The 10,835-nt window shown below is 44.3% G+C and overlaps 1 protein-coding gene across 2 annotated transcripts in view; it reads left to right on the top strand.

Moving 5' to 3' along the window:
- Window positions 1-5,151: 5,151 nt before the first annotated feature.
- CA8 (carbonic anhydrase 8) overlaps window positions 5,152-10,835 on the top strand; it is a 90,247-nt gene continuing 84,563 nt past the window's right edge. For both annotated transcript variants that reach the window (XM_047073971.1, XM_047073970.1), the window contains exons 1-2: window positions 5,152-5,424; window positions 6,512-6,703. In XM_047073971.1, the coding sequence (XP_046929927.1) occupies window positions 5,325-5,424; window positions 6,512-6,703 (292 nt within the window). In that variant the 5' untranslated portion in view covers window positions 5,152-5,324. The remainder of the gene's footprint in view (window positions 5,425-6,511; window positions 6,704-10,835) is intronic.

The following is a 10,835-nucleotide window of genomic DNA, read 5'->3' as shown; positions in this document are numbered from 1 at the left end:
TGCTGGCTTCTGTATTTGAAGTTTTGTTCTTTATTTTTCCACTTGACCGGCATGTCTATTTTGCCTCCCTTCCTTTTCCCTTCTGCGGGCAAAAGAACACTTATTTGTCTTTCCATTTATAGGGCATTTCCTTTATGAAGCCCCTATTGACGCACCTGCCACCAAGTAAACTTGATCACTCCCTCTTTTTGTGGCCCTGCTGCTCCCTGAAAGCTTCTACCATGGTAATCACAATTTTTATTGCACTAATATATTTATAAAGGCTGATCGGGTCACCATATGGCTGCTGGCACAAGGAAACTAATTCCTAAGTGCCTACCATGTGCTACGTGGGGGATACAAAGAGGAATTAAGATGAACTCTTTGCTCGTGAGGGCTCATTGTCGGTTGGAGGAGATGTCTATAAGATACATACTTCCAACTTAGTCTTAATTTCAGGGCTCGAGATCTGTACACGGTATATGGAAGCGCTCAACCACTTGAGTGGGAGTTTCATTTGGCAGAATACTTGGAAGGTTCCCTAGAGAAGGTTTTGCTTCCTAATAAAGGTAGATTTGAGAAGCATCAATATAATGATCACATGGCCCAACGGCAGCCATTTTGGTTCTAGGTGGAGGGGCCCATGAGTAACTGTTGTGATCTCAGACAAGGGAAGAGGGTTCTACCCATGTGTACTCAGAGAGGAGGCACATTTCTCATGGAAAAGGGCTTTCGCACCGTGTGGTAAGATTGTGAGGATCCTAGACAGGGCCGGGGCTTCTACGAACTTTGCGAGGTGGGATACGGGCCCTGCTTTGCAGTGTTTAGTTTCCTTGCAGGCCAGAGAGGTTCTTCCACGCTAAAGAAAAAGATGACAGAAAGCATTTCAGGAGATGAAACTTGCCCTTGAACTCACCATTACCTGATGGGCTGCTGTAGCAGCTAGGTTATGCTAGGCTGCTGTAAAAGATTATCCTCAAATTTTAGTGGCTTATGAAACAAATGTTTACTTCTCACTGACATTACATGTCGACTTCTGGTTGGCTGTGGCTCTGATCTATGAGTCTTTTTTGTGCCAGGATCCAGAGTGACTGAAGAAGTAGTGGCTTTCTTAGACTGGGTACTTTTGGGACAGAGGGACAGACAGGATGGTAGAACCACATGACAACTCCTAAGGCTTCTATTAGAAGTGGCATGTGCACATTTACGCGTATTTAATTGGTCAAAGCAGGTCCTCTGGTCAATCAGTGAAGTGCCATCTCACAGAGAGGGGCAGAGAATGAAAGGAACCATAATAAAACCTACCATGGCTACCCAGAACCTGAACACTGAAAGCTGATGGTTCTGAAGACAAAAGATCAAGGAGAGATCAAACAAAGGTAGGGTGATTAACAAAACTTTAAGTAGGCAAAATATGCAATTAATCTGGTAAGGTAAAAAATGTGAACGAATCAGAACTTCTTGCCTCAAAGCAAAACTTGAAAGTTTCAGACATCAAAATACGTAATGAGGAAAATTTTGATGTTGTGAAAATTAATCCAGGGAAAATTCACTAAAATGGAGTTGGGAAGCCAGGGGGGAGCACAGCAGGGGGAGACATCACTCAAATGTCTATCATAGGAAGAATTGTCAATTACAGACTCGAACAGAAGAACTGTTCACAGGAAAGAATCATAAATTACGGGCCCCGATAGGGACTGATGGTTCATTGTATCTCCTACAAGAAATGAACCACCTTGCAACTCAGCCAATGAGAAACCATTATCATCTTGAACTCTCGCTTTTCTCCAATGGACTTTCATTCAAAACAACCCCTTCCCACCTCCTCTTTCTCCATAAAGTAGTGTTCCTCTCCTATGTTTGTTGGACTTGTGTATGGTTTTGCCACAGCTTACCTTTTCTGAATCACAATTCTCTGATATTCCTGAATAAATCTATTTTTGCTGGTAAAATGGCTGACCGTTTTGTTTTTCAGGTTAACAATGTCTTCACTGACAAAACGAAAATCAGACAAACTAAACCCAAGAAGTGTCTTACTCCAGTCACAATCCCATTGAAGCATACTTTTTCTGAGTAATCTAGATTGGTCTTGGCAGGTCACGGAAGATACTTAATGGAAAAGTGGGTCCACAAAGAGCACTTCGTGATTTGGTATCATTACTTGTGCTTAAAATGCTATTGGCTCACTCACTGCCTTCTACATCCTACTCAGCCTTTTTCATTTGCCTTAAAAGCCATCTTTTCCAAGAAACTCTCCTTGATCATTCCCATCTGTATGAATTGCATCTTCCTTGCATGTAATGGTATTTGCATTTCTATTAAATATATCGCCTTTATTATAGTTAATTATTGACTGATCCCCCGCCCCCCCATCCCAAGATTTCTTGGGACTGATTGTGAATTTCTGTGGGCAGAAAGAGTGCTATTCATTTTGGGGTCTCCCACAGTGCACAGTGCAGAGCGGTACACAGGAAGGAACAAAAATGGTCGCTGAAGTTTAGAAATTTATAATCTGGTTAGAAGCCATCTGATATCCATAGGTTAGCGCTGTCCTTGAGGTGCTCCCAGAGCATAAGAGGTACACAAGAAGAATGTAATAATTGTTCATGACTCGTCTAGAGCCCAAACTCAACAACACAAGGAGGAAGTCTGGGTAAGGTAGGCAAAGGATGGGGGAAGATTGGGAGGAGAGGGGTGTGTAAGTCAGGGATGCCGTGAAGCCATCTTAGTGCCTCTTTGTTCCTGTGACATCTAGATCAGTTTGTCCCTTTTAGTTATTTCTATTTCTGTTTTCTTAGTATCAAATAGTAATAGTTATATAGGTCTTAGTTTTAATAAATTGTTCTACTGATGTGGTTTGACCTCAGTTATGCAAACACTATAAAGCAAGCCATAGAAAGTTAATTTAAGGAATCAAATATGCTATTAGGTTGAAATATTTTAAAATTACATGCAGGGGTATGTGGAGTACTTATGTTCATAATATAGAGCAGGGATATTTTTAGATTCTCTGATATTAGATTTAGGTGTGCTTGCTCTAGTTTATAAATCAAAGAATTGGCCTATATCTTCGGTCTGTGTGTTTAGGTTTTATGGTGACAAATACCTTATAATAGCTAGAAATAGAAATTCCATCTTTAGTGATAATATAGTACAGGGACCTGAGAAGAGGTCTTAAGGTGCTGTTAATTAGCAGAAATCTGAAGCACACAGTCTCAAAGCAATTAAGGCTGTTAATTGAATATTTGGATGCACAGTGTAATGGCTCATATGTCACTGGGTAGGGTATCCTAGGCTTGCGGTGAGGAGCTGCGTTATACACATGATGCTGAATAATTCAGAAAGAATAAATATGGGAAAACGTATGTTTGTCTAGTAGTTAACTGCATTTATAAATAGTGATATATTGTTGGCTATATACAAAATAGTCTATTAGCTGCAAAATTCAATATTGGTAATCCAATCTTTCAGCCTATCTGCTGTAAACATGGCACACCGTTTACTCATGGAACACTGACCTTTTTGCCATGGTGATTTGCTGTTCTCTGGTTTGGTAAACATCTCCATAATTCATCGGATGCTTTAAATGAAATTGGTGGTCACACAGGGCTACAGTTTGGCATCTGTGCATGTGTGGGGTGCAGGGGAATGCACGTTGCTCATGAGCTCAGGGTGGCAAAATGATTTTATTATCTTCTACAGGTTCCACTAGCTGCGGCATTTGATTAACGTGTGAACATACCTCTAGCAAGAAACGTTAAGGAAAATGTCGGCATTGTGAAAAGGTATTCAACAATGGAAAGAGAAAGGGAATGTTCCTTTTAGAAGAACTTCGGTGAAAATGGTTAATACTTTGCGTCGTGGATGCTATGATTTAGGAACCAGCTACTCAAACTGCTAACAGACATTTTGGTGCGCGCACAGAGCATATAAAAACACATTTTGCTTACGGATCAATTCTGAACTTATGTATGTACACTTTCTAAAAATATGGAGTTCACCTGCTCAGGGATTATTAGCTTGGGCTTTTAAAATGCATTGAAACATGGGGCGCCTGGGTGGCGCAGTCGGTTAAGCGTCCGACTTCAGCCAGGTCACGATCTCGCGGTCCGTGAGTTCGAGCCCCGCGTCAGGCTCTGGGCTGATGGCTCAGAGCCTGGAGCCTGTTTCCGATTCTGTGTCTCCCTCTCTCTCTGCCCCTCCCCCGTTCATGCTCTATCTCTCTCTGTCCCAAAAATAAATAAACATTGAAAAAAAAATAAAAAAAATGCATTGAAACAGGGGGCCGAAGGCATGAACTCATTGGGAAGCACGTGTAAGGTAACAATGGGACCTCTACGGAGCAGGAAAGTTCCTGTTACGCAATGTGTGCATTTCATTATTTACATGCTTTCACGAGGCATTTTGGGAGCGGTGTGCACAGCAAGCTGCGCCTGCAGCAGCACCCCAGACTCTGAAAGTAAAACCACACGCCCTTTCTTTATTGCTTTTCACTACTCTTGCTTTTGAGATAATTTTTTTTAATGGAAAAAATTCCCCGGATTATATTTACTTCTCTAGATTAAAACAATTTTGTCCGAAATGGTTGTAGGAACTACAAGTTTCTCGGGAATTTTTCCATTCCCGTTTCCGTCATCCTTCAAGGGCGAATTATATAGTAAACCGCCAATAATAAAGATCGGGAGTGGGAAACTTTTTTCTTGAGGTCTCCCAGTCCTCTCTTTCTCCTACTCAAGGCAATTCATCTCGCCTCTCCCCGACCTCCTCCCCCACCTTTTTTCTTTTGGGCATTTCCTGCAGTAAAGCCTAAATGAAGTAGACGGAGGTCGAAAGCCCCGGGTCAAGGCCCCGCACGCGGGGGAGCCCGAGGGTAGGTCTGGGTGACTCGCGGGCTCCTGGAAGGTAAAGCGTGGGAGAGCCGGCCGCGGGGAGGCGACGACGCAGGTAGGGGGCGGGGCTTCTGCAGTTTCCCCGGTGGGGCCCGGTAGCCCCGAGGCCTTTCCCCGCCGTCCGCCCCCCTGCGCGGGGGCCACGGAGCGAGCGGGGCGGATCCTCCCGTACCAGACACGCCCCCGTCCGGTTTATAATTCGCCGGCTGCCGCTCCCGGAGCCGCGGCTCCACTCGCGCTCCGCGGGGACTCGGGACGCTCTCGCAGCGCCCGCCGCCCGAAAAGTCGGGCTCGGCCCGCGCCCGCCTCGCGCGCTCACGCCCCCACGAGCGCGCTCACACCCCCCACTGGCTCACCCGCACCCTCGCACGCGCGCACTCACACGCGCTCACGGTCCCACTCCTGCCCGCTTCCCTGCGGCGGCGCGAGAGCGCCGAGGGGACCCACGGCCTTCCCATGGCTGACCTGAGCTTCATCGAAGATTCAGTCGCCTTCCCGGAGAAGGAGGAGGACGAAGAGGAAGAGGAGGAGGGGGTGGAGTGGGGCTACGAAGAAGGTAACCGGACGCGCGTCGGGCGGGGTGTCCGGGGTCCCGGGGTCCCGGGCGCCGCGCGTGCGCCCCGCCGAGCGCGGGGTCCCCGCTGAGCCCCGCTCTCCCACGTGCGTGTCTGTCGCTCGCACCCGCTCCACTGGTGGAAGTGGCTCCAGGAGAGAGGGCGTGCCCGCCGTCCGCGTTCGCGTCGGGGAGCCCGGCTTCCTGCCCCGCGGCGGCTGGCACCTGCGGCGGTTTGGAGGGCCAGCCTTCGGCCGCCCCGGAACACTTCTGTGCGCGCGCCGAGGGCCCGCGAAGAGCGGCGTTACGTGTCGCTCAGCACCTTCGGGTGCACGGTGCTGCCGCGACCACCCTACGGGCAGAAAGTGTCCTTGCCGCCCCTCGGTTCGTGAAGGAAACTAACAGTGTTCCGCTCTTTCTAAAGAAGGCCTGGATTTCAAGCTCGGTCAGCGGGTTTGGTCCGAAGGGGGCTGACTTCTTAAAAAGTTTTGCTTGCTACATTTATGCCGGAAGATGTAGGAGTCCTCATACATGTGACCACGGGGGCTGGTGTTGAAACAGATGTGGAATTTTTGACTTTAATTATAAAATAGGGAAAGAGAATATGAGTCTGTATTGCGTGAAGATATAGGTGTGGGTATATGTACATATATCCACTTCAAAATTACCGTCTTTGCATTCTGTTAAAGAGGTGTTCATTCACTAGCATCAGATTTAGTGGTTTTGGCTCTCATCGAGCAAGTTGAGTTACAGGTATTTCCCCAGTAGTGCATGTAATTGAACTCATGAGCAGAAAAAAATTTTGTGGAATTACTGTTTTTTTAATCACTTAAAGATGAGCTAGCCTTCCTAGAGTCATAAAGGATTACATCTATGTGGACAAATACAAATAGGCTATTTTGTTAGTCCGGGATTTTATGTATGTATTTGATAGCTTTAGATCATTCGGAATATGAATGCAGAAGTTCTTCCACATTTATCGTATTTCATCCATCAAGGATCATAAGCAGTGTTTAAATTAGCCTTTGCATGTTAAATTTTACCGGAACTTTTTAAAACCTGTTCTAAATTTGCTTCATTTTGTCCTTAGGTGTGGAGTGGGGCTTGGTGTTTCCCGATGCTAATGGGGAATACCAGTCTCCCATTAACCTAAACTCAAGAGAAGCTAGATATGACCCCTCACTTCTGGATGTCCGCCTCTCCCCAAATTATGTGGTCTGCCGAGACTGCGAAGTGACCAATGATGGACATACCATTCAGGTTATCCTGAAGTCAAAATCAGGTATATTAGAAAACATTTTTGAAAGGATAAAAGGATGAAATAATGAAGATGGCAGTTTGGTTGTTCTGTGTTGTATGATCTTGCTGGAACACCCTTAGTTGGTCGACTTAAACTTGGTGGGATTTGAGGAAAAGTATATGCAGGTGTACTAATTTGCATTTTGTCCTAAATTGTTGTTTGGCTTAACTCGTTCAGATAATTATTCTCTTCTTTCACTGCTTGGTGAAACTAAAGATTAGGATTTTTTTTACCTAATCTGGCATTCAGGGTAAACTTTTCAAATTAATTTTCTCTACTATATGAAAGTGACAAGAAGAATTTCAACTAATAGCAATCAAAAACATCTCTAAACTTAGTAAAAGACTTAAATGGCCAACAAAACTCCTGTTTTTATTTTTAATTCTTCCCCTCCCCTTTGAACTCACCTGAGATGGATCTGAAATGTTTTGTGGAAAAGGTGTTGGAAATTGTCAAGAAAGTTGGCTTAAACGTAGGAGAGAGGGGGGCGCCTGGGTGGCGCAGTCGGTTAAGCGTCCGACTTCAGCCAGGTCACGATCTCGCGGTCCGTGAGTTCGAGCCCCGCGTCGGGCTCTGGGCTGATGGCTCAGAGCCTGGAGCCTGTTTCCAATTCTGTGTCTCCCTCTCTCTCTGCCCCTCCCCCGTTCATGCTCTGTCTCTCTCTGTCCCAAAAATAAATAAACGTTGGAAAGAAAAAAAAAAACGTAGGAGAGAGGAAAGAATTTTGAAAAATTAGCATGCATATTAATGTTTTTCTTAATAATAGTTTTATTTCTCTCTTGGTAAGAATATAAAATTGGAGTATGTTGAAATGCTAGGAAATACTAATGAGCAGAGATCCTCTGTGCCCAAATTAATTCCGAATTAATAAATTTTATATTTCAACCCATAAAATCTTTAGGTTTATTATTTGGCAGGGCAGGTACTGATTTCCAATGGTGGATTTTTTTTTTTAAATGTTTATCTTTATTTTTGAGATCGAGACAGAGCATGAGCAGGGGAGAGGCAGAGAGAGAGGGAGACACAGAATTGGAAGCAGGCTTCAGGCTCTGAGCTGTCAGTACAGAGCCCGGTGCGGGGCTTGAACTCGTCAACTGCGAGATCATGACCTGAGCCAAAGTCGGACGCTCAACCGACTGAGCCACCCAGGTGCCCTCCCCTTTCTTTTTTTTTTTTTTTTTTAACTCATTGTGACTGTTCCTGAACTTTAATTTAGAGTCCATGAGCTAGTCACAGATGGATGTAGTTTTCCCTGCTGTTCTGAGTTTAGTGAAGGTATGGACATCATCAAACAGATTGTAGGTGTTACTATATGTAGTCAAAGAGAAACCGCTTCAGATATAAATTTGGATTTAAGTAAGATTTTGTGGGGGAGGGTATCCAGGAGAGACATTATGTGGTGCTTTTTAAGAACACAGTACAGTTACTAAATGCTGACTGTTCTGGTTTATGAAAAACATTTGAAGGTAATAATAAATGTGTATTGGTATGTTGACATGCCTTGGTATTTCTGGAAATAAACATTTATAAATCTATACAACAAAAATGCATTGCACATCAGCACTGTGGTGAGTGAGTATAGGTTGTATACAAATAGATAAGACTGTTCTCCAGGATTCGTAGTTTAGTGAAAAACACGATCCTTTAAATTTTCTTTTTTTAATGTTTATTTATTTTTGAGAGAGACAGAGACAGCACAAGGGGGGAGAGGCAAAGAGAGAGGGAGACACAGAATCCGAAGCAGGCTCTAGGCTCCGAGCTGTCAGCACAGAGCCCGATGCGGGGCTTGAACTCACAAACCGTGAGGTCATGACCTGAGCTGAAGTCAGACGCTCAACCGACTGAGCCATGCAGACACCCCAAAACACAATTCTTTAAAGCATTAGTGTAAATGCTAGTGGAAGTGTTACGAAATATGGGAGCACAGAGGGATGGCTGAGTACAAATACTCTGCTGTTAGAGCCGATTTAACGTGATGGAATTGAATTTAACATTTCCTTCTGGTCCCTTCACGATTTTCCTTGGCCCCCTCTCTTAGCCCAGAACAGACACTATCAAGCATTGTCTCAACTCTCTACCCGCAAGATTTTCCCTTTCAGGGTCCCTCCACCTTCCACCCCTGACCCCTGACCAGCCGGGCAGAGCTCTCTCTACGGCTGTCCTAGCCTAATTTGGAGACACATGTTCCACACCCTTTCCTCCTGCCTCCTTAGGGAGCTTTCTCCTTTAGATGCCCTGTCTCCTTGCTGCCATAACAATTTCTTCTTCCTTGTTTCCTCCTTTTTAGTATTTCTCAAACTTAAAAAACAAGTAACAACCAAAGAAAAAAGTACCATGTCTGGACCATTTTTTCCCCCCTTAGGATATTTGAGCTTCTCAAAGGAGTAGTCTGTAAGCCCCAAACACCCTGTCATTTATTTATTTAATTCAAGTGTTATCTGTATCAAAATAGAACATAGCTGTAATTTAAATAGCTGACTAGTACTACATGTTTCTCTCTGTGCCTGGTTATACCCTTCCCCACGCAAAAAAAGCTTTTTGCCCTGGTGACAGCCACTTGTAGCTCTTAGCCATTTCTCCTGCTCTCTCCTTCATCCTTTACGGATACGTATCTACTGTCATGCTTTGACATTTAAGATCTCCATGGACTCCTTGCCATGGAGAATGAGGCTGGTTCTCTTATTCTCCTCCCCATTGTGGTTTTGCCCCTCTGTTGTCCCTGTATACTTAAATTGCAATTTTTATTTAAAGAATATGCATTAATAAAAAAATTTTTTTTTTGGTAATGTCTATTTATTTTTGAGAAAGAGAGAGACACAGCACAAGCAGGGGAGGGGCAGACAGAGACAGAGGCACAGAATCCGAAGCAGGCTCCAGGCTCTGAGCTGTCAGCACAGAGCCCGATGCAGGGCTCAAGCTCACAGACCACGAGGTCATGACTTGAGTCGGAGTCAGATGCTTAACCCACTGAGCCACCCCAGCGCCCCTGCATTATTTTTTTTTTTACCATTATGACTGTGTGGCTGTTGTTTCCAGCTGAGACTAGATTCTGTTTCCTTTATTGAACGATATGGAGTTTTTCTCCCCTGGAGTTCATGCATTTTTATTTATTTAATTGCAGCTTTATCTCTCGTGATTTCATTTCCAGACTCCTGACAGATGGCAGATCATCAAGAGGTCCTTCCACCCTCCCTTGGAGGCCTCTCCTCCCTTCTTCTGCCCCACTTGGACCGCATGCTCTCCAGGCCTGCCCTGTAGTCATCACTTGCAGCTGCCTGCACCTTATGCCTAGAGAGTTCCTTTGCTGGTCTCTTGTGTCCAAGCCCATGTTTCCTGGATGCTGGACATCCACTTTTGAGGTTGATCCCTCATTTCAGGGAGTTTCTAGGTTTTTTCCCTCCTGTGGTCTACTTCCAGTAACTTCCTGGGAAGAAGGGCATGTGAGGGCTAAATGTTTGGATACCGTGTGTGTGTCTGGCCTGGGTACTTGGTGTGCCTTTTGATCAGAATAATTGTGTCTGTCATTTTTTAGAAATTTTCTTGCATTATTTAATAAGTTTTCTGCTTTTTTTTATTTTCTTCTTTTGCAAGTCATATTTTTGTTTTGTTTTCTTTTGTCCTACTTTCTGGTAGATTTCCTCAATTTATATCTTTCAGTCTTTCTATCAAACTTTTCATTTCTGCTCTAACCTTTTTAACTTCTAAGAAAATTGTGCCTGGGGCGCCTGGGTGGCTCAGTTGGTTAAGCATCTGACTTCAGCTCAGGTCATAGTCTTGAGGCTCATGAATTTGAGCCCCGTGTTGGGTTCTGTGCTGACAGCTCAGAGCCTGCAACCTGGTTTGGGTCTGTGTCTCCCTCTCTCTGTACCTTTCCCTGCTTGTGCTCTTTGTCTCTCTCTCTTTCTCAAAAATAAACATTATAAAAAAAAGAAGGGTGCTTATTCTATGACTTTTTTTAGTTGTCGAAGTATACCTTCTTTTCTTACATTATTGATAAGTTTTCTGTTTTTTCTTTATTTTCTTCTTTTGTAACTCATATTCTTGTTTTTTTGTTCTACTCTCTGGTAGATTTCCTCAACTTATGCCTTTCGGTCTATTAAAATTTTCATTTCTG

The sequence above is a fragment of the Lynx rufus genome, unplaced genomic scaffold (genome assembly GCF_022079265.1).
Source record: "Lynx rufus isolate CCGP_SWC_20201006 ecotype Redwood Valley unplaced genomic scaffold, mLynRuf1.p SCAF_12, whole genome shotgun sequence".
In the NCBI taxonomy this organism is placed as follows: Eukaryota; Metazoa; Chordata; class Mammalia; order Carnivora; family Felidae; genus Lynx; species Lynx rufus.
This window is presented reverse-complemented; position numbering and strand designations above follow the sequence as displayed.